Source organism: Martes martes (genome assembly GCF_963455335.1).
Source record: "Martes martes genome assembly, chromosome: 14".
NCBI lineage: Eukaryota > Metazoa > Chordata > Mammalia > Carnivora > Mustelidae > Martes > Martes martes.
In genome coordinates, this window is record NC_137902.1 from 85,501,942 (window position 1) to 85,526,095 (window position 24,154).

Below are 24,154 nucleotides of genomic sequence, written 5' to 3' on the forward strand. Positions count from 1 at the left end.
GACAAGGGTCGCCCTCTCTTATAAGAGGTGCGGCCCCGAACGTTCGGTTAGATTCTTGATGCTTGGCGCGAAATAAAGCTTTGCTTGACCTTCGCTTTGTATCAGTCTCGTTCCTTTAATCACGGACCCGTTATTGGGGCATAACATGTACAACTTGAATTATATAACGGCCGTCTTGTTTTGTTTCCTCATTATGTCTCTCGTGTTTGGTGAAAAAGTACCTACATTCTTAAAAAAAAAAAAAAAATAGACGGACCCTTACCCTCTCTCTCAAATAGATAACCAAGTACAGTGCTAAGTTACCCTTAAGTCAAACCCTAAATCTCATAATCAACTAATCTTCAACAAAGGTGCCAAGAATACACAATGAGGAAAGACAGTCTTCAAAAAAATGTGTCGGGTCCACAAGATATCCGCGTGTAAAAGGATAAAACATACCATGTACAAAAGTCAACTAAAAATGGGTTAAAGACTTAAACATAACACCTGCAACCATACGACTCCCAGAAGTAAACACAGGGGAAAAGGTCATTGACATTAGTCTTGGTAATGATTTTTTTCCTAATTTGACACCAAAAGGTTAACAAAAAGGAAAAACAAACAAGTGGGACTACAACAAACTAAAAAGCTTATGCAAAGAAGACGATCAACAAAACAAAAATTCAACCTACCCAGTGGAATATATGTGCATATAAAATAAGCGATAAGAAGTTAATACACCAAATAAAGGATTTATACAACCCAACACTCCCAAAACTTATAATGTGATTAAAAATGGGCAGAGGACCTGAACAGAAGACATTTTTTCAAATAAGACATTTTCCCAACAGACATATGCAAAGAGGCTCAACATCATTCATGATCAGAGAAATGAAATCAAAACCACAATGAGAGATCATCTCACACCTGTGAGAATGGCTAGAATCAGTAAAGCAAGAAGTAACAAGTGTTGACAAGGATGTGGGGAAAAGGGAACACTTTTGCACTGTTGGTGGGAGTGAAAATTGGTGCAGCCACCGTAGAAAACAGTGTGAAGGTTCCTCAGAATGTTAAAAATAGAACTACCATAAGATCCGGTAATTCCACTGTTGAGCATTTACCCAAAGAAAATGAAACCACTAATTGAGGAAGATGTATGCATCTCTCTGGTTCACTGCAGTGTGATTTACAACAGCCAAGATACAGAGGCAAAGTAAGTGTACATTGATAGATGATGAATGGATGAAAAGTAGTAAATACACGCAACAGAATCTTAGTCAGACATAAAAAGAATGAGATCTTGCCATATGTGACCACAGAGATGGACCTAGAGGATATCACGCTAAGTGAAATAAGTTGTACAGAGAAAGACAAATACCGTGATTTCACTTTTATATGGAATCTAAAAAACCAAATGAACAAATGAAAAACAGAAACGGACTCATCAATACAGAGAACAAACTGGTGGTGGCCAGAGGGGAGGCGGGTGGCAGGATGGGTGAAACAGGTGAAGGGGATTAAGAGGTACAAACTTCCAACTATAAAACAAGTAAGTCAGGGGGATCAAAAGTATAGCAGAGGGAACAGTCAATACTGTAATAATGTTGTATGGTAACTACACTTGCAATGGTGAGCATTGCACAATGTGTAGAATTATTGAATCATCATGTTATATATCTGAAACTAATAATTCTGTATGTCAATTATGCTTCCATTAAAAAAGTAAAACAGCAAAAAAGAAATTTACAAAACTGAGACTTGAAAAAGAATTCTGGTTTCAGAATGTTGTATGGAAAATTGTGAAGGTGAAATTCAGAATTCTGAAAGCCAAGGTATTAAATATTTTCATGTTTATAGTGAAATCATAAACAGAGGGGACCACATCGAACTAAAAAGAAATCATCAACAAAGTGAAAAGACAACCAATACAACGAAAGAAAATACTTGAGAATATCTGATAAGGGGTAACATCAAAAAAATACGAGGAATGCCTACAACTCAATAGCAAATATAATCATCATCATCATCTAATCTTAAAATGGGTAAAGGACCCAAATAGACATTTTCTTCCGAGGACATACAAATGGCCAGCAAGCACTCAACATCACTAATCCTCCAGGGAATGTGGATCACGCTTGCCTTGGCAGCACATACACTAAACCACAGTATCACCTCACCCTGACCGAACAGACAGCACCGGAGTCAAAAGGGAGGTATTGGAGAGGACATGGAGAAAGGGAGCCCACTGTAAAGTGGTGTAGCCACTCTGGAAAACAGTATGGAGAGGTCTCAAAAACTGAAAAAACAGAACTACCAGCTGATCCAACAATCCTACTTCTGGGTATGCATCGGGCAGAAGTGAAGTCAGGATCTCAACGAGCACTCTCAAGTTCATGACAACATTGTTCACAAGACAGGAGAAGAAGTTAAATGTCTGTCCGTGGATAAACATGGAAATCCAGCCTTAAAAAAGGAAATTCTGTCACTTCCGGCATCGATGGACCTAGAGGATATCATTATGCTAAGTCAAATAAGCCAGAAACAAAAAGACAGATACTGTTATCTCGCTTATAGATGGAATCTAAACAAATCGAACTCATGGAAAGAGAATGGTGGTTGCCAGGGATAGGGGGTAGGGTAACTGGGGAGATGCTAACTAAGGATACAGACGTTCGGTTACGAGGGAGTTCTGGACATCTGATGTGCAGCATGGGGACCACAGTATCGAATTAGGTGAGGTGAGAGATGTTAATTAGCCTGATGGTGGTGTGCACCTCATATCCACATACACTGAAACACAGCATCATATATCTTAAATACACAAAACTTTAATTTATAAATCACCCTTCAATAAAGATGGGGGGAAAATCTTGAAACTTCCATTTCCCGTGCAACACTAGGCAGGTCTCTTAAGCTGTGAAGGGGGAGATTGTAAGGAGTGAACTGAATCCATTCTAAAGCCCAGGAAGGGTTTGTGTCATCCATTAGGTATGTTAGCGAACATCAAAGAGCACAATGAGGGGCGCCTGGGTGGCTCAGTGGGTTAAAGCCTCTGCTTTTGGCTCAGGTCATGGTCCCAGGGTCCTGGGATAGAGCCCCGCATCGGGCTCCCTGCTCTGCGGGGAGCCTGCTTCCTCCTCTCTCTCTCTGCCTACTTGTGAGCTCTGTCAAATAAATAAATAAAATCTTAAAAAAATAAAAATAAAAAGCACAATGAGATGCAGAGGTGGAGAGAGCGGGCCTGGTATGGGGTGCTCACTCGAAGGTGAGGCAAGAGCTCCTTTTCCTGAGGAGCTAACAAATGCCACTAACGCTAATCCAAGCTGGGTCTCTGTACTTGCTAGCGGAGTCCTAACTAGAGCGGAAGCTTTTGAAAACTACCATAGGGCTCTATAAAAGCAGCATATTGATGTATAACTGGTTTATAAAATAATCAGTCTCTAAACCACAAAGTTGTCCTCTTCAAATGCTGAGTAGGGTGAGCAGGGGCAGGCACAACGGGACACTGTCCGGAGGTCACCAAGGAAGCTGTCTAACCTGTCCAGGGATTCGTCTCATGTGCTGTTCTGGGTGAAGGGAAACAGGTGCTGGTTTAAAACTTCACAAACTTACCCACTCTACCGAGGTAGACTAAAAAGGGCGCTCAGTGCAGTCTATCTACTTCCTCAGGCAACAAGGGAAAGGCAGGGCCTCAGGGATTTTAAGATCTCGGTGAAGTTCCAGTGGGATCTAGTTGTTCTCCCGGAATGAGCAGATCCCGTGCTGGCACATTACACATGGAGGCCCCGCTCGACACCCCATCCGTCAAGTAAAGGTCCAGCTTAACCACAGGCTCTCTTCAACTGGTTCTCCTTCCCCTCACCCACTCAGCTTCTATACCCCTATGACTGCAAAGTATTCGACTGCTCTATCAATGCCAGTGGAAATTAAGAAAGGATTTAGCACCTCTGCAATCTCCTGGACTGTTTCCAGAACACAGCTGAGTGCAGCTGTTAAAAGTGAAGGAAAAAATTACATATATAAAAATGTCCTGGAGATCCTGTATCTAAAAAAAGAGAAAAACCTATTCGATTCACCCAAAGACACAAATATGAAATAAAAATTTTAAAACTCACAACTAAAATGCTTAGGGAATGTAATTTCTACTTAACTGATACATCCAGTTGATAGGCTGTTTACAGAAAAAAGTATTAAAACACATTTAAATGAACTAGCCTATCTTGAACATGAAAGTCTGGGAACTGATGGTCTTTATGCTTCAGATCATTAACATGAGTACTAGATGTTCTTAATCACATTCTACCACTGGTTAGCTGACTTTTTAATTACACATCTCATTTTTACTTTTCTTTATTTATTTTAAAGATTTTATTTATTTATTTGACAGACAGAGATTACAAGTAGGCAGAGAGAGAGAAGCAGGCTCCCTACTGAGCAGAGAGCCCAATGCAGGACTCCATCCCAGGACCCTGGGATCATGACCTGAGCTGAAGGCAGAGGCTTAACCCACTGAGTCACCCAGGTACCCCACACATCTCATTTTTTAAAAACATTTTATTTATTCATTTGAGAGAGACAGAGCACAAGCAGAGGGGCAGAAGGAGAGGGAGAAGCACGTTCCCTGCTGAGCTGGGAGCCCGACACGGGGCTCAATCCCAGGACCTAGAGATCACAACCTGAGCCAAAAACAGACACTTAACCATCTGAGTCAGCCAGGTGCCCCTACACATCTCATTTTTACAGAGTACGGTGCTAACATACATCACCTGTGACATTAACACGGCTGCTATCCTGTAACAATTTCCTGTTTTTATACCACCTTTGAGGAGTTCACTTAAAATAAAAATAAAAATATCTTGGGAGCACCTGGGTGGCTTACTTGGCTACTAAGCATCTGACTCTTGATTTTGGCTCAGGTCACGATCTCAGGGTTGTCAGCTACAGCCCCACATTGAGCCTGGAGTCTGCTTGAGATTTCCTGCCTGTGCCCCCTCCCACTGCTTGCACGCTTTCTCCAAAAATAAATTAACCTTTTAAAAAATGTATTTTGAGGGGCACCTGGGTGGCTCAGTTTTTAAGCAACTGCCTTCGGCTCAGGTCATGATCCTAGAGTCCCAGGATCAAGTCCCACATCAGGCCCTCTGCTCATCAGGGAGTCAGCTTCTCCCTCTGTCCCTCACCCCTTTCATGCTCTCTCTCTCTCAAATAAATAAATAAATAAATAATCTTTTTAAAAAAAAATGTATTTTGAGGGGCACCTGGGTGGCTCAGTTTTTAAGCATCTGCCTTCGGCTCAGATATCAAGCTTCACGTAGGGCTCCCTGTTCAGCGGGAAGCCTGCTTCTCCCTCTCTCTCCCCCTGCTTGTGTTCCCTCTCTCGCTGTCAAATAAATAAAATCTTTAAAAAAATGTATTTTGTATGTATGTATGTATGTGTGTGTATATATATATATACACACATATATATATATATATATGTCCATCTTGATTAAAAAAGAAAGAAATACTGATAATATGCTCCTGCCTCAGACCTACTGCCCCGCAATGTGTTTTAACACTCCTTCCAGACACCTGCTTAAGTTGGGAACCCACTACTACGAAGAATCCTCACCTATTGACAGGAAAGCACGGGCTCTTCACCTGCGATCTGTCAATCCCATGTCAAGAGCACATGTGCGCTGTCCTGGGAGAAGCTGCACAAATGTCAACATTCTCCGAGGGATATGAACCGAAAAACAGGTGCCACCTCTAGGAATCAAACTGAGAATTCACTTCTGCAAATATACACTGAACAAAAATTTTCTCCAAGCCCTTTAATATTTAAACAGTTGAGGCACAAGCAATAAAACTGTTTATTTTTATGTTACAAGAAAGAAAGTTTTATGTAACATTTGCATGATATACTAATTTTCTCAAAATCTTTTCTGTAATATTTCATTAATACTCTGTTCTGTAAGTTGGTTCAACAAGGTCAGAAAAGCAAGCAGAAAGATGGTAAAAAATATCAACCATATTGAGGGATAAGAGGACTCAAACATCTGTTGACTGCCTACTATGCCCGCTGTACTAGGTTTTTATGTACTTTACATAAATTCAATGTGAATGTAAATTCTAGTTATCAATCAACAGGACAGCACCGACACGGCCAGGTAGGCCCGTTTTAAGTGCACTTTCACCTTATGTACAAACTGTGGAATCAGATAGCTCCTTCCCAGGGAAGCACACTAACCATGCACTAATACATATTTCCATTCCCAAAGACTTTCAAGTGTTTGGAAGCTGCACACAGGCTGCACACGTGCAACGTGAACATGGGCACATTCAGGGGGTCATCACTCTAATTAAACCTTGGGTTGAGCACCATTTGCCCATCATCCCTACTGCCCGGGTCCATCACCCTGTAAAACTTTACACAGGAAACCATGTTCTATAATTATGGGCCTGGGAGAAAACCTTGTTTGGACTTTTTTTTTTTTTTTAAACCAAACTATATCACCTTTCAGAAGTAGCAACTAATTTTAAAGCACAAAAGTTGTCATTTAAATAAGAAAATGACCGCATAATCAGCTCCTTTGGGCAGACAGCATAGCCTATTCAACAGGCGTTAGATCAAAGCTGATTATCTTTCAGAAAAGCCAGTGCTACCCAGCTTAGACTACAATACAATTCTCAAGGGCATACAGCCGCCGTCAAACCCCCTCCCAAAGCTGAGTTGACTGCTCCCTCCTCCAGCTCATCCTTGGCTTCTCTAGACCGTTCCTGCCTTGCCACGGGGTCTGCCCCTTGCTCTTTTCACCCCCTATGTTCTAACTCTGACCTATACACTGAATGCCCCTGGTCTGAAGACTCCCATCTGGCTGAGGGGAGTACAAGATGAAAAGACTGTTTCCCAGCTATGTGACCAATGACCACAACACTGCTTTGGATTTGGGATCTATGAGTAAAACTGACTAACCAGCATGTTTGCACTGCTCACGTCCCTATCCCCAGGCAAGAGAAGGCAGGGTGCCATCAAAAAATTTTTTAAAAATTAAAAAAAATTTTAAAAACCATACTGTTTAAGGGTACAGGAACACAAACTTGGAAGGTACATGAGGAAGAGTCCTTAAATGTCTGCGTTACATAGTTTAATGTTCTAATTTTATAGATGAGAATACTCGGGGTAAGTTCAGAGATGTACTGTGACCTGCCAAAGGCTATGCAAGCTGTCCAGAAGCAAAAACTTAGAACTAACTATACTCCAAACTCTTTCCTCTATACCCCAATCACAACAAAAACCCAATGCTAAGGTTAAGGAAAATTTGTAAGCAAATTAAGTAAAAGACTTAAGTACATAGGAAAAGTCTGCAGGATTGCTCCAGATTTTGAGACAGAATAAAGAGGAATTGTGACTCAGTTCAACAGATGACAAGTAAGTACCAAGGATCTTTATTCTCAGACCTAATGTTCAACCTGTGACTGCAGATAACATGTCACTATTTTGAGAACACCTCCATTCTTTCCAAGTCTTCAGCCACAAGGTTATACCTTATTCTCATCATAACAAGATAAATGAATCAGACTGAAAGAGGATTAAGGAGATACACTGAAGATAAAAGCAAAGGGGAACAAACATTTTACAAGTTTATCATCCCAGTTACCCTAAAGGTTAAGTTTCAGATTTACAAGAGTAATGACAAAACCGCATGATTTCAGTGAAAACCAACACAAGTTAGATCTTTAAAAAAAGGGGTGGGGGGGGGGAATCAGTTCAGAAATACTAAGTCAGGCAAGCATGCAAACTTCAGAGTATAAAAAAGGCAAGGCCTGGTCGTCCAAACAAATATAACCCTCAGGAGAAGGTGGTTTTTAAAGATGCTTAACAGAAACAAATGAATCAAAATTGAAAGGGACACTTCTCTGAATTAGCAGACCAATTCCCTCACTTTTTAAGTGAGTAAAGAGGGCAGACAGTAATTAGTGAGGCTCACATGGCTAGATTAAGGATGTACATAGATTTAATTCCCGGTGCTATTTACTACATACATCTAAAATACGATAAATATCTAGAACACATTAAGCCCACCGATTTAAATGACAAATACACAGGGAGGCGGTGAATTAATACAGCACAGCAGCACTTCTCACATCATATTTAAGAGATTAAATGGAAAAAAAATAATCTCTCAAAGATTTTAATGCTCAGTTTTGATAAAGATTCCATCCAATTCTTTAATGTAGAGCAAATGTACTAGCTTAAAAAAAACGTGCATTCTTCAGCTTTCTCCTATCCTTTTCTGCCTATCTTTCAAAACTAAGCACTGAGTATTTTTAACATAAGTAATGTGATGTTATATGTACACTTTAATTGCACGTTTTAGGAATAAAATAAATCCATGATATTTTGGTAACTCATAGTGTATTTATAAAATGAAAAGCTTTCTATCAAAATACACTTTTCACTGGGAAAAATAAATAAAACAGACGAATGGATCTACACAAAGCAAAAATTAACTTTGGTAGATTTCAGTGTAGGACAGTCCATAACAAGCCTATTTGCCCTTTCTCCCCCAGAGCTGCTCATCTTCCGACTTAAGATTTTAAAAATATTTTTAATTGAGATTATGTTGACATTTTCTCATTCCACATCATCTTCAGCCAAGCTCTGAGCACTTACAATTCTCTGAAAGAGAAAAAAAAAAATTTAATTTTTAGAAGTCCTTTGTAGGAGGCAAGAATATCCAATGGAAAAACAGTCTCTTCAATAAATGGTGTTGGGGAAACAGTACAGCCACATGGAAAAGAATGAAACAGGACCACTTCCCTACATCATGCACGAAAATAAACTCCAACTGGATTAAAGATCTAAATGTGAGACCTGATACCATAAACTCCTAAGCAGTAATCTTCCTGGACACTGGCCTTAACAGCATTTTCTAGGTGTGTCTCCTCAGGCAAGGGAAACAAAAGCAAAAATAAACTACTGGGACTACACCAAAGTAATAAGCTTTTACATGGCAAAGTAAACCAAGAAAATGATACGGCAACCTACTGAGCTAGAGGACATCTGTACATGATATATCTAATGAGGGGTTAATATCCAAAATGTAAAAAGAACTCATACAATTCAACAGGAGGGAAAAAAAACCCTAATAATCCAATTAAAAATGGGCGGAGGACCTAAACAAGACATTTTCCCAACAGACAGATGCAAGGATGCTCAACACCATTAATCATCAAGGAAATGCAAATACAAAACCCCAATGAGATATCGCCTCACACAGTGTCAGAATGCCCAGAATCAGGAAGACAAGAAGTAACAGGTGTTAGCAAGGATGTGGAGAAAAAGGAACTCTCATGCACTGCTGGTGGGACTGTAAACTGGTACAGCCACTGTGGAAAACAGCTGGAAGGTTCCTCAAAAAAATTAAAAAAATAGGAATACTGTATGATCCAGTAATTCCACTGCTGGTTATTTACCCAAGGAAAATGAAAACAGAGGGTGCATGGGTGGCTCATTCAGTTAAATCATCTGCCTTCCCTGCTCAGAAGGAAACCTGCTTCTGTCTCTCCCTTTGCCACCACTTCGTCTCTCTCAAGTAAAATTAAAAAAAAGAAAGAAAGAAAGAAAGAAAGAAAAGAAGAGAGATGCCTCGGCTCATCCCATTAAGCCACTGCCTTCCGCTCAGGTCATGATCTCAGGGTCCTGGGATCAGAGTCCAACATCAGGCGCTCTTCTCAGCATGAAGTCTGCTTCCCCCACTCCCTCTGCCCCTCCCTCCTAGCTCATGCGCATGCTCTCTCTCTCTCCCTCTCTCTCTCTCTCTCTCTGATAAATGAATGAAATCTTTAAAAAAAAAAAAAAGGAAAAGAAAAGAAAATGAAAATACTAATTCGGAATGATGTATGCACCTCTAGATTTACTGCAGCATTATCTGTAAGAGCCAAGAAAGGGAAGCAACATTAGTGTCAATCAATGGATGAATGGATAAAGAAGTGGTAACCATATACAGTGGACTATTATTCAGCCATAAAGAATGAGATCTTGCTATCTGCAACATGGATGGACCTAGAGGATATTATGCAAAGTGTTATTTCACTAAGACAAACACCAGTTGATTTCACTTATATGTGGAATCTAAAAACCAACAAATGGGGTGCCTGGGTGGCTCAGTGGGTTAAGCCTCTGCTTTCGGCTCAGGTCATGATCTCAGGGTCCTGGGATCGAGGCCCCCATCGGGCTCTCTGCTCAGCAGGGAGCCTGCTTCCCCTCCTCTCTCCTTCTCCGCCTGCCTCTCTGCCTACTTGTGATCTCTCTGTCAAATAAATGAATAAAATATTTTTAATTAAATAAATAAAATAAATACCAACAAATGAACAAACAAAGGAGAAAGAGATCTCTAAATATGAACTGATGGTTGCCGGAAGGAAGTGGGTGGGGGCAAAATTAAGTGAAGGGGAGTGACAGTTGGTCCAGGCTTCCCGTTACATAAGGATTAAAAGTACAGCACAGGAAATACAGTCAATGATCACACAATACTGCTGTATAGTGAGAGAGAAGGCAGCCACATTTATGGTAAGCAGACTATAACGTACAGACCTGTCAAATCAGTAAGTTGTACGCCTGAAACTACTGTGACATCGTGTGTCGTCAATACTTCAATTAAAAAAAAATTTTAAGGGGGGAAAAAAAAAGCATGTCCTTTGTAGTCAAAGAATATAAAACTTGCTAAAGTTTACCCATTCTGAGATTTCAAAATTTAACATTTCTAAACACTGTTATCAAAAAAATAATGATCACACTACTGTCAGTCCCATCTCAAAATCTAAGAAGGAATAATATGTTTTACATGTTAACCAATTATATAACTAAAACCAAAAAGAACTCAAGATATCTTTTCACTCCCATATAAATTAAGAGTACTGGTCATTCTATGCTCCAAACATTTCCCTTTTTGGCCTAAAAATGCTCAGTCATCATACAAGAAGGAATACAGTAATTCCAAAATTAGCATTTGAAAATATTTCCAAATAACACGAGTTAACTGAGCAAAGGAGGTCATTTTTATAAAGAGGAGTTCAGGTTTCATCCTGAACTCATCCACATTTCAAAAGACCTCACACCCTCAGGTCCATCTTCCCAAAGCACTATGCTCTGCTGCCTTTCCAAGAGCAGGTAACATTAAAACGAGGATTCTGATTTAGATAGACTAGGAACCACATTAGTCTAAATAAAAAGGGTTAAGACCAAATCTTTGGTTTTTAAATCTCTGGGGCCTTTATTTTCTCTCCAGTCCCTTTTCAAACTGAGTAAAGATCAGTTTAAGGAATTAACCAATCTTAAATCACACCAACTGTGGAAATTCACATACGAGTAAACAAACTATTCCAAAAAATAGATTCATTTCGATTTCTTGGAAAAAACTAAAAATGAACAGAATGCATCTTAATCAATTCTTAAATTATATATAATCTTTTATACAAATGGTGGTGTATTCAATATAGCTTTGGAGATGCAGTCAAATAACTCCAAGCCCAAACCCCATCTTGGCAGAAGCAGAGGCTTTTTAGACAAGTGAAGTCAGAGGCTATCCAACAATCCTTTAAGATCTAATTACAGGCTATGTCATCTCAGCCCCTATGCCCTTTGCCAGGCCACATAACTGAATTCATGGGCTCACAAAAGTCGACAGAAAGCTAGTTTCAGAAAGTAGCTGAGAGTGGCCCGATTCTGGTGAATACCAAGGCCTAAGATTTCAGAATATGAGACGTACTTCCTGATGCACATAGGACACAATGACTCGATCTTGGTATCGCTCACTCCAATATTGTTAGGGAAGAAAAATTTCAAGCACTGCTATTTCCAATTCTACTTTGATTCCAAGAATGGGTTTCAAATTTCATCATGTTCACCAGATTAATTTTTAAATGCCAATGTCCTTAAAACATTTACTTCTCAGATTCTACTCACTTTTACTAACATTTCAAATCCTTACCTGACTAATTGTTGGAAGCTTGGTCAGAAGCATCTGGAACACTGGTGGTGGGAGAGTCTGCTGTAACACTTGCAGCAACTGCTGTGGCTGTCCACACACAGCAATTGCATTTGTCAGATGGTCTACACCTTTCTCATATTCGCCTGAAAGGGTTACATAAAAATAACATGTGATCTGGAAAGCCTTTGCCTTTGTCAAAAATTCAACTCTAAATCCTTCACTGTATCTCCAAGTGATACTGACCAAAAACATCCCACAAGTAAAAACTTGGAAATAATGTACAGTACATTCATATAACTGAGTGTTATGAAAGCATTAACAAAAATGAATCAGATCACAGGTACTGATATAAAAGTGTCTTCAAAACACATACAAAAAGGGAGAAATTAAAGTGCAGAAGTGTCCAGGTATATTACCATTTATTTCTGAAAAATTATTTAAGAAATTGCTAACTATGGGGCACTTGGGTGGCTCAGTCAATTAAGCGCCTGCCTTCGGCCCAGATCACAATCCCAGTCCTGGGATCAAATCCCACTAAGGTCTGCTCACTGGGGAGGCTGCTTCTCCCTCTGTCCGCCGCTCCCCCTGCTTCTGCTCACGGCACGTGCTCTCTCGCTCTCTCTCTCTCAAATAAATAAAATCTTAAGAAAAATAAATAAATAACTTGCTAACTATGGAACACTACCCTTCTGAGGACTGGAAGACTGGGGACTGAGGTGGAAAGGAGGCCCAAATTCACTTTAGATTAATCCTTTTTACTATTTTGAATGTTACCAGATGGAGTTTCAAAAAAGAAAATTTATCTTACAGTGGACATATTACTTTTGAAAGAAAAATGATTACATAAAACACAAACTGAGCAAACTTTAATTATGTCAAAAATTATTTCTTCAACTTTCTGGGTTGGTGAACACATCGAGGTATTAAGAGGGTGGTGCATCCAGACACAGTGGAAGATTCTCGTATCCTGCCCATCCTCACCCCCACACCTTGCCCTATACGATAAACCAGTCAACAGTTTTCTGACCCTGACTAAGAGCGTGCCTAAGTAAGGGACTGCAGAACAGCACATGAAGCAGAGAACTGCCGGCTGCAACACTGCCCTTGAGAAAAGCTAAGGACTGAGGTATTCAAACTGAAAAGAGCAGAACTCTACAAAGCATTAAAAATGGAAAATACAAAAGACTTAGATCTTCTGCATGGGCTTGGACTTCCATTGGGGGATACAATGGCTCCACAGACTTGGAAATTAAGATGCCACCTGGCCACTGAATCCTATCACTGAATTTACAGGCAATATAGGGGATTACAACTCTGTTGCCTGGGGATATTAATTCCAATTATTAAATGGAAACAGAGCTGCTACTGGACTGTTGTGTGTAGAACACAGGATCCTGAGACACCTAATATTTCTAAACACACTGGAAGCAGTTAATGTACCACCACAGCAACTCAATGCAGTTTTCCTCTCTGCATCTGCAGACTTGAGCCTGTTACCATCATCCTGAGATGAGATCTGGCTCAGTTAACAGAATTATGCTTATGGGAGACCCCTAGGTGGAGGAGACCACCAAGCAATGAGGTTCACTGCCTAAATCACTTGTGCCTTCACAAGACTTACTTTGATGTTGACTTTTTCCCTAATTTTAACCACCTGAGTCTTCAACATCAGGTTCGGTTGGTAGTTTCCACCAGAAGAAAGGCAGCTTGGCAGAGTTAAGTAACCCTCTGGACAGTGCTGAGCTACAGTGTGAAACATGAGCTTGGGAATGAGAGTAACTCCTGCCTGTCCGTCCCCGGCCTTCTTCCCAGCCACCACAAGTTACTGTCCTCAATCTGGAGCTGACAGCTCAAGTCAACAGATGGCCACAATGCAGAGCTCTCCAAGACAATCCAAACAGAAGTTATTATGAATGCACTTTTTTCTTTCTATTTTTTTTTAAGATTTTATTTATTTGACAGACAGAGATACCAAGTAGGCAGAGAGGCAGGCAGAGAGAAAGGAGAAAGCAGGCTCCCCACTGAGCAGAGAGCCCGAAATGGGACTCGATCCCAGGACCCTGAGATCATGACCTGAGCTGAAGGCAGAGACTTTAACCCACTGAGCCACCCAGGTGCCCCGAGTGTACTTTTTTCTAATATGTTTGACTGTGAGTAAGATAATTTAATATAGCAATTCTAGGGGCATCTAGGTGGCTCAGCTGAAGCATCTGCCTTCATATCTCAGGACACGATCCCTGGGGTTCTGGGATCAAGCTCAACACTGGGCTCCCTGCTCAGCATGGAGTCTGCTTCTCCCACTCCCTCTGCCCTGCCTGCTCTCTCTCTCTCAAATAAATAATCTTTTTTAAAAGTAAATTAATTAATTAGTGTTTCTATTTTGGAAGATAGAAAATCTTGACAGTATCAAATAGGCCTCTTTATTTAGGAGCATGAACAAAATATTTTGAGACTGTTTGCATGAAATGAAATACAACCTATACCTTAGATATCCCTACACATGCAGATTTTTCTTTTCAGATACTAAAGTAACAGAGTCTTTCAAAAGAGTTCTATAAAGTTTTAAGTGCTTTACTATTACCCCATGATTAAACCTCATGTGTTTCTTAACACATGATAACACGTAATAGGCTAAAAGAGCCAAAATTATTTCCCAGTAACACATCTGCATTTTTATTTATAAATATTATCAGTCTACTATGCCATCCAAATAAGGTAATTATTTCCTACAGAAAAAAGCAAAGCAAAGCAATTACTAGGAAGGGGGAGACATGACAAAAGATTTAACGTGTCATTACCACCTCAAACCTTTAATCCTTTCCGTAAAAACAAATTTTAAAAAATCACAAATAACCTCTATCATGTAGTTCAATACTATCTAAATCTATGATACAACAATAAGCATTAAGAAAAACTTGACACCTCATACCATTTTTATTAATGCTAGCAAATACTTCAAAGCTACTTCTGAAATAAAAGCTAATTGGGGGCACCTGAGTGGCATAGTTGGTTAAACATGAGACTCTAGATTTCAGCTCAGGTCGTGGTCCTGTGATGGAGCCTGATGTCTCTGAACTGGGGTGTGGAGACTGCTTTAAGATTTTATCTCTCCCTCTGCCCCTTCCCTAACCCCAGTTCCCTGCATATAAACACTCTGTCTCAATAAATAAATAGAAATCTTTAAAAAAAAATAATAAAGGCTAATTTGTCACTAAAAATTTACAAATACATTTAAGACTCTATTGAATTATAGTTCTCAAATTTGTCAGTTTCATCATTTTAACTTCATAATAGTCGTGTCTCTAAAAAAAGAACTCTTAATCCTTCATTAAATATGTAAAGCACATAGCCTAAACTCTAGATCAGATTCAGATCACTGGCTGGTCCTGAAATCAAGGGCATGAACTCACTGTGTGACCTTGACAGGTAAATTAACCTTCTCTGGGACTTATACTAGCCACAGCCTTCTTATAAATATTAGAAAAGACCTGAATGTTAGATGAAGAAGTTGAGAAAGTATATGCCTATATCACATTCTTTCAATTACTATTTACGTATTACATTATGACTATATTCTCTAAACTGGTAAAAAAATAACCTCGTTTGTAAAGAGTACTTATATTTTTTGTATCATGTATCAAACAAACCTAAAACTCAAAACATATTATGGACAGTGACAACCCACAAGAAATATTTTTCCAGAGCCAGTCTTTTTTTTTTTTTGAGAGCAAGTAAGCCAGCACGCTTGCATGGTGCAGGAGGGGCAGAGGGAGAGGGAATCTCAAGCAGGCTCTGGGTGCAGAGACAAGAGGCAAGGCTCCACCTCAAGACCCAGAGGTCATGAACCAAACTCAAGAGTCAAAGGCTTAACTGACTGAGCCACCCAGGCGTCCCTAGAGCCAGTCTTAAAATCATTTTTCCATTATTAAATGACTTATCTTGAAATATTTAATAGCTTTCTTAAAAGCTGCTACACTATACCCAAAAAAGCCCCTTATCACCACAAATTTATATTTACTGTAAGGAATTCCAATTTCCTAGTCTAAATTAATGACTTACCTTGGGCTAGCAACTCTTCCCCAAGCTGTATTTCTTCAAGGAAGAATTTCTGAACAGCTTCGGCATCTTTAAGGTCAGGTAACTGTTTGGAAATAAAATATTTAATAACTGATACCAAAATTATAGGCCACATAAACAATACACAGAAAATCATGCCACTAAAAAACAAAACAAAAACTGAGTAACTCGAGATAAAAAATGATAAAAATTTACTCTTCAATACTTACAAGCATTAGTTTAATCTACATTTATCTACATTTAAGTGAATACAAGAAAAAAATATGTATTGATCAAACTGATACTGGAACAGTTCTCAAAAGCTGTACATCAAACCTAACGTAAAAAATGAAGAATTATCTCTATCATAAAATATGCACTTTACCTTTTATACTATTTTGCCTGCTATTTCTATAGCTTTTTATGTAACTGTAATCAACTTTTTTTTTAAAGAGTTTATTTATTTGACAGAGAAAGAGAAAGATTACAAGTAGGCAGAGAGGCAGGCAGAGGGAGAGGGAGGAGGCTCCCTGCTGAGCAGAGAGCCCAATGCAGGGCTCCATCTCAGGATCCTGAGATCATAACCTGAGCCGAAGGCCGAGGATTAACCCACTGAGCCACCCAGGCGCCCCTCAACTTTCTTCTGATCCAAATTATTTTGTATAGATTTTACATTCATCTAAAAGACTATTTTTAAATGGTAACAGAATATTCCACTGAGAAATATATGACTGCTTCATCATGATCTATTTGTTGCACATGAGCTACTTCTAGTGTTTTTGCTATTACAAAGCAGCTTTACTTAAATAGTTGGCATTTCTTGTTTTTGTTTTGTAGTTTGTTACATATTACCAGACTATGGTAATATATAATGCCATCAGCTATATGACTTATTAAAAAATATAAACCTACTACAGGGACACCTGGGTGGCTCAGTGGGCTAAGCTGCTGCCTTCAGGTCAGGTCACGATCCTGGGGTCCTGGGATCGAGTTCCGCATCGGGCAAGGTCCTTGCTTGGCAGGGAGCCTGCTTCTCTCTCCGCCTCTACCTGCCTCTCTGCCTGCTTGCACGCGCTCGCGCATGCTCTCTCTCTCTGACGAATAAATAAATAAAATCTTTAAAAATATATATATAAACCTACTATTAAGAAATCCTATTCTATTTAAAAACCTAGACTTCTGTTAATGGAAGCTTTTGGTTCCTGATTAGTATTATATACACTCTCATTACCAACACAGACAGAATTTAAACTTCTGAAAGTAAAGGCATCTTTCATCAACTACCAGACCACAGGCAAGAATTTGATTTTCCTGATCTAAAAATACACACTGATGCATGTCTGTATTTACCATCCCATGTCCTTAGAAAGAAAAGGCTACTGAAACACTAAGAACATATACTTCAGAAAGGTAGCTTATTAATTACATGATTGTTTCAAAATAACAACACGTATCATTTTCTGATTTAATTTTTCTTTGCCTCAACTTACTTTAAAAAGAACCACTACTGATCCTTTAAGTCCTGGGAATCCAGACAATGGAACTAATTTTAGTAAAAAAGAAAAGCTATATGTGTAATGATGAACATTTACTTACACATGTCACAGAACATTTTTTTATCAAGCAGAGAAACCTATGTAGTCACTAAAAATAATCATGAACACAGGATCTATAAAAAGAAAAAAGAAGATTTTTATCTACGTGTACATATAACATCAAGGTAAAAAATCTGCCATATGGTAGGATTCTGGATCAGTGGCTATGAATAATCCTATGTAACCTTCGAAATAAACAGCAGGTGGTTCTTTTAAAAGAAGCCGAAGGAAGGAAAATTAATTAATTTTTTATTGTATTGTTTTGAAGCAGCTGAGAAAGCTTGAACCGTTTGGTAGAATTGTCTTCTGGAGACTAGCAGCTTATTTCCCCTTAAATATTGCTCATGTAGTAAGCTGTCTCCTATTTGGGCCTACAAGGGGAAAATAATGATGGACCAATCTGCAGCTGAACTAACCAATCAAAAAAAAAAAAAGCGCAAGTTATATTTTAAAACAGAAAATGTCTGGTATGAACTAGCTTTCTCAAAAGATATTTGAAGTAGATTTTAAAATCATTATTTCTATAGCATTTATAAATACAGTATTAAAAAAAAGATCACCTTGCAAAGTCCGGCTCTCTCCTTGGCAAGCTTTTGTTTCTTTCTTCCTGCAAGAAATGGAGTATTTTCATTTTACCATTATTAAAGTGGGAATCAAAGAAGTGAAACTGCCGTAGCAGTCATTCATTCTATTTATAAAACATCCCAGAAGTAGGGCTCCCCTATTCTCTTGTCTCCTTGTGATTTGTCAGGGTCAGCATTCTGGTCAATGAGCTACAGACAATTTAACATTTCTGGGCAAGAGCTTTTTCCATCCCTCTGGTGTACCAAGATCAGCAATTTTGAAGATGGAGATAGTTCTAACAGGTGATTAACTGCCCCAAGCAGAGCAAGCCCCACCCACCCAAAAGCTACACAAGACCTGAAACACAAGCAAGAATTAAACCACTGCTGTTAGAAAGCTTTATTATTGAAATATAACAGATTCGACCTTTACTGAATGTGGAAAGACATTCCTAGATGGGGGGGGGGGGGGGAGTGGGTAGGAGGACAGTATTCAGAAACACACTGCAAAATTCTTAACTACTGCTGGCTGGTTAAGAAAAAACCCTCTGCCTACACTCTCTAAACTGTTTAGTTTTTTGGTCTTGTTTTTGATTCAAAAAAGCAACACTACGTATCTCAGAAGTAGGAGATGTTTAAAATCTTAAAACCCTTAAGTCAAATCAATAAAGGACACCAACAATATTTTACATTGCTATAGGAGCACCTGAGTGGCTCTATCAGTTAAGCTTCTGACTCTTGGGTTTTGGCTCAGGTCACAATCTCAGGGTCATGGGATGGCCTGTGCCCGGCTCTGCACTCAGTGCAGTCTGCTTACCCCTTTCCCTCCACCTCTACTCCTCCCACCCCTCCCACCCCCCAAAGGCTGAGGGTTTATCTCTCAAATACATAAAATCTTTAAAATTTTTTTCAAAAAATAAAAAATAAATAGCTACTTAATGATATACTCCATATGAAAGGGTGTTAGCACAGGGGTGGCATAAGCTTGGTTGGTGTCAGCTCTTCTTAGTGTCAGAGTGACTGTGGGCAAGTTACAGTAACCTGTACCTCACTTTCCTCATATGTAAAACTGGCCTAAGAACAGGTACATGCTTCACAGAGTTGTTGTGCATGTAAAGTATTTTTTAACAGTGTCAGGCTTATAATGTGCCATATGAGGGAGTTGGTAAAGAACCACCTCAATAAGCATCTGGTACTGAGACAGCGCACTACCAGCAACTTCGCTAAGGAGCTGTGCTATATGCTAAATACCTACAATAAGTTCCCCGAGTCACTAAAAAGTACCAGTGACATGGACACTGTGGCATAGCTATGAAAGGTTAAGGCTCTAACACTTATTTTTTTTTAAGATTTTATTTATTTATTTGACAGACAGAGATCACAAGTAGGCAGAGAGGCAGGCAGAGAAAGAGAGGAGGAAGCAGGCTCCCTGCTGAGCAGAGAGCCCAATGCGGGGCTCGATCCCAGGACCATCCCAGGACGCTGGGATCATGACCTGAGCCGAAGGCAGAGGCTTTAACCCACTGAGCCACCAAGGCGCCCCAAGGCTCTAACACTTATTACCTTGGTGATCTCTGGCAAATTAAATCTCTTAAAACTCTAAATATAGGGCATGTTTAACTTTACCACTGTGAGACATAAAAGCTTCAAAAAATGTCCTCTGAAAACCTTAAAAAGTGTTCTACAGGTCCAAGTCTCAATCAATGCATGACTAAAGAGACAGTGACCTGTTTGCCTACCACGTGAGATGGGTTAATTTATTGCTGTTAAACACAAGAGATAAGAAAAGGAGTTCTCTTGGGGCGCCTGGGTGGCTCAGTGGGTTAAAGCCTTTGCCTTTGGCTCGGGTCATGTTCCCAGGTCCTGGGATCGAGCCCCGCGTCGGGCTCTCTGCTCAGCCAGGAGCCTGCTTCCTCCTCTCTCTCTCTGCCTGCCTCTGCCTAGTTGTGATCTCTCTCTGTCAAATAAATAAATAAAATTAAAAAAGAAAAAAAAAAGGAGTTCTCTTATCCAACTAACAAACTGGGTTTAACCACACCCATACCTCTTGCCAACTCTAGCCCCCAGAACACCTAAAGTGCTACAACTTTAAGGCTTAAATACAATTCTAGCACTTCCAACAACAAAAAATACGTTAAATAAGCTGATCTTATATATAAATTTGAAGACGCCTATTTTTCTAACAAACTACCTTTCCTAGGTGTTCGTCTTCGGGCAACCACCTGTAGGAAAACAGAACCGTAACATTCTACCCTCTATTTCTTCGAGGGTTTCATCTGGCTGTCCATAAGCAGAAAATACTGAATGCTACCCTACTACATTAACTAATACTGAGTATCACTAGCAGGAGACTACTAAGACTAGAAGAGACACAGAAGACTTAACAGAAGCAGTGGACATGAAGACAAAGAACACTGAGATGTTAGGGCGGGTAAGCACCCAGAAAGTCTTAGATGCCAGACGCTACTCTAAAGGTTAATTTGCTTACTGGATCCTTACAGTAACACTAAAACAAGTACTATCACGACCTCCATTTTACAGACGACAACATTTACTAAGGTCACAACCTGCAAGTGGTAGAGAGGCAGTTCAAAGCCAAGCAGCTCCATTTACGAAGACCTGCGCTCGAACATGACTGTACCGCCGCCGCACGCTGTAGAGAGGCCGAGGGGGCAGACAATACCGACCCTGTCTTTGGCCTTCCAGCCTGCCCACGTGCAGCAGATGACCTCTCTCGGGGCTCTATGTGCCAGGTCCCTTGGAGATTCCTACACAGACCTTAGAGAGGCCCAAGACCACGACTGAGGGAGGCTTTCTTTCGTCTCCCATGAATCTGTGAGAGGTAAGTCTCTCCCTCCTGAGGCACAGGAAGTGCCACAGTATCTAATGAAAGATTAGTTGTCATTTAGGTGCACAGAAATCCTTTGATCCTGCAACAGTGCTCTTCTGCTAGTGCCCTCAGACTAGAAAATCTGTGGGCTAAGGTCTGGACTCTCTACCTGTGTACCTGTGCAGCTGGATCATCATCTGCCCACTCCTCCGTGAGTAAGTTACACTGCATGAACCTGTCAACTGTATGGAGTCACCTGCTCCGGGTCTCAAAGTGCCTTCTCAGTTTGGGAAATACTTCACTATCCCTCTGCTATCTTCTAACAGAAGTGAAGGCATTCCCATAAAAATAAAAGGCACCTCAGAAGTGAACATGGGAAGTTTGTGGAATAAACAGAGAAATACAGTCTGCTAAGCCAGATTTACGGAAAATGACAAAAAAATAATGAAACCCAATAGACAGAAACTTAGTTTCCATTACTATTCAATCTTACAGTTTTTTTAATATGGTGGAGACCGATTGTTTTTGAATGTTTGACTGATACAATTACCAAATTTTAAGACTGATTGGGTGTTTCAAATTTCCAAATTTCTGGGGTGCCTGGGTGGCTCAGTGGGTTAAAGCCTCTGCCTTCAGCTCAGGTCATGATCCCAGGGTCCTGGGATCAAGCTCTGTATCAGGCTCTCTGCTCGGCGGAGAGCCTGCTTCCCCCTCTATCTCTGCCTGCCTCTCTGCCTGCTTGTGATCTCTCTCTGTGTCAAATAAATAAATAAAATCTTCCAAAAAAAAATTCTAAATTTCTAAATTTAAGTTTGGAATTCTAGCTTTAGTTTCATAAGACAATTTACTTGTTACCTTATCAGTGTATTATACTATCTCTGTGATAAAGGGAAAGATGGTAACAGACTGAAACATCAGTTACACATCCAATGAGCAAAATTAAGCCCTGACTCAGTATTTACGAGAAATCAGTCCCAAGTGCTACTGAGTAAACCTAACAAGTGGAAAAAGACTTTGTCAACTTTCAAAAATACACATAAACATGAACTGACAGAATTACTCTGAACGTTAGTTTTACTTCCTAAAGAAAACATCAAATAATTATATTCATAGACAATCTTTAGCATCCATCAATTACCATCTGTCAGGGACTGTACTAAAACTCCCTATGTATTGTAACATTTTACAAAAGAGGGAAAGGAAAGCTTTAAGTCGCTCACCCAAGTTACTCAGCTAATCATTCAAGCCAGACCACTGAGATCTTTAGGCCACCGATAAAGCTAGAAAAAAAATTTATGGATTAAAGAGGATGGAAAAGGGATTTTTAAAATAATCTCTCCAACTGTATAAAACGACAGCTGTTATGTATGATTTCTTCAACCGAAAAATTAGCTCTCTCAATTCTAACAACAGGATTGCAGGGTTTCCAAAGGAAGAAAGGATTAATCCAATTTTTTCCTGAGCTCTCTAGACATACCACCACCACCAGCCCTGACTATTCTGAAACTACCAGAAAATGATCCGAACTTCCAGCTATGATTACAGCTGGCATTTATGGAGGAGCTAGCTCTCCGTCAGGAATGGTGGTGGGCACTTCAAACAGTTCAATCTTCACAAAAACGACCAGAGGCAGGTGACATTACCTGATTTTACAAGCTAAGAAAAATAGGATTCAGAAAGTCTAAAATTATGCAGCTGATCTGTGACTAACCTGGGCCTGGAAAACTCAGTGTCTGAATCCAAAATAGTTTTCTTTCCATTAGTCTATAAAATAAATTCCCCGTATCCCTTCCTTCCTATAACTAGAATTAGATGTCATATTCCAGATGGTATAAGATACCTATACCCCCAAAAGGGTAGGTCACTAGCCACGTGGGGCTCAACACTTGGAATGATCTACTGTTACTTAATTAAATGGTAAGCATTCATTAGGATAATCACACCTTCATACGTTCTGGGCTTTAATAACTTACGTATCAATTTTTTTTTTAAGATTTCTTTATTTTAAAGAACGTGCACAAGTGGGGGGAGGGGAAAGAGGGGTAGGGGAGCAGACTCCCCGCTGGGCACTCACGACCCTGATCTCGTGACCCGAGCTGAAACCAAGAGTCGGACGCTCAACCATATGAGCCAGCCGGATGCCCTTGCATTTTAATTTTAGGACTCATTTTGACTGAGCAACCTAGATGGGTACAAAAACACTCATCGCAGCAGGTTCAGTTGGCTCTTCCGCTGCTGCGAGTAGGGCGGCCTCCGAATCTCAAAAATCTGGGGGACACGATCTCGCTCGCAGGAACCGCTCTCAGAAAGATGTCGCAGGTATGAAATAAGACTGAGCCACCGCGGGAGCGCAGCCCTTCGGACTCCCCGCGGTCTCTGTAGCATTCGCTCATATCCTGGAAGCGTGTGCAGGGCCACCAAGAGGGTTTAGGAATGCAGCAGCGACACCGCGCACCGGCGGGCCTGGTTTCGAGCACAAATCCGTAAATACCCGGCTTCCCAGCGAGGAACACGGGTTTAAACGGGTGACGGCTAAAAGAGACCCCCCCACCCCGACAAACGCACACCTAAATCACCGCCCCAACCCGAGTGCGTTCACGAGGGCGCGGCGGGGGAAGACACCACGGGGAGAGCCGTCCTCCAAAATGGAGGGAACCGTGCGGGGCAGCAGCGGCGGGAGCTGCACCGGGAGCGCCGCCGCCTCTCGGCCGGGCGGGCCGCGGCCGCCGCCCCCCCCCCACCCGCACGGCCCCGCGAGTGGGCAGCCGGGGGCAGGCGCGCGGAGGGGCGGCGGCCGCTGGAGCCCGGGGCCGAGGGGACGCACTCACGTTCTCGAAGCCTGTTCTTGAAGTTGGGGTCACTCCGCCTCTTGCGGTCGAAGTAGATGCAGTAGCCGATGAAGAGCGCCCCGCAGACGCCGGCGGCGATGGCGCTGTTCCGGCCCACCATCTTCCCGCGGCCGAGAGGCAGGAGCGAGCGCGGCGGCGGCGCGGCCGGCGAAGAAGCTGTCGGCCGGGACCCCGCGGACCACGCCGCTGCGACCGGACGCTCGCCGCCCGAGACGCGGAAAGGCCGAGCACACGCACTTCCGGCCCCAGCCGCGCGAAGTCCTCCGGCACGTCCGCGGCAGCGCCTGAGCGGCCGAGTCCGCGCCGC

At 41.0% G+C, this 24,154-nt stretch overlaps 1 protein-coding gene across 1 annotated transcript; it reads right to left on the reverse strand.

Annotated features, from left to right (window-relative positions):
- Positions 1-8,140: 8,140 nt before the first annotated feature.
- Positions 8,141-24,154, reverse strand: TOMM20 (translocase of outer mitochondrial membrane 20). Its single transcript, XM_080822569.1, has 5 exons — positions 23,827-24,154; positions 18,166-18,212; positions 16,014-16,095; positions 11,955-12,097; positions 8,141-8,641 (listed from the first exon to the last, which is right to left on the reverse strand). The coding sequence occupies exons 1-5, from the start codon at positions 23,945-23,947 to the stop codon at positions 8,597-8,599; spliced, it is 438 nt and encodes a 145-aa protein (XP_080678695.1). The 5' UTR covers positions 23,948-24,154; the 3' UTR covers positions 8,141-8,596.

Coding starts and splice junctions, on each gene's coding strand:
- TOMM20 (XM_080822569.1), bottom strand. CDS start 23,947: ATGGTGGGCCGGAACAGCGCCATCGCCGCCGGCGTCTGCGGGGCGCTC. Junction 12,098..16,013: donor GGAAGAGTTGCTAGCCCAAG/GTAAGTCATTAA, acceptor TAACCCTTTCAG/GCGAATATGAGAAAGGTGTA. Junction 8,642..11,954: donor AGCTTCCAACAATTAGTCAG/GTAAGGATTTGA, acceptor TTTCTCTTTCAG/AGAATTGTAAGTGCTCAGAG.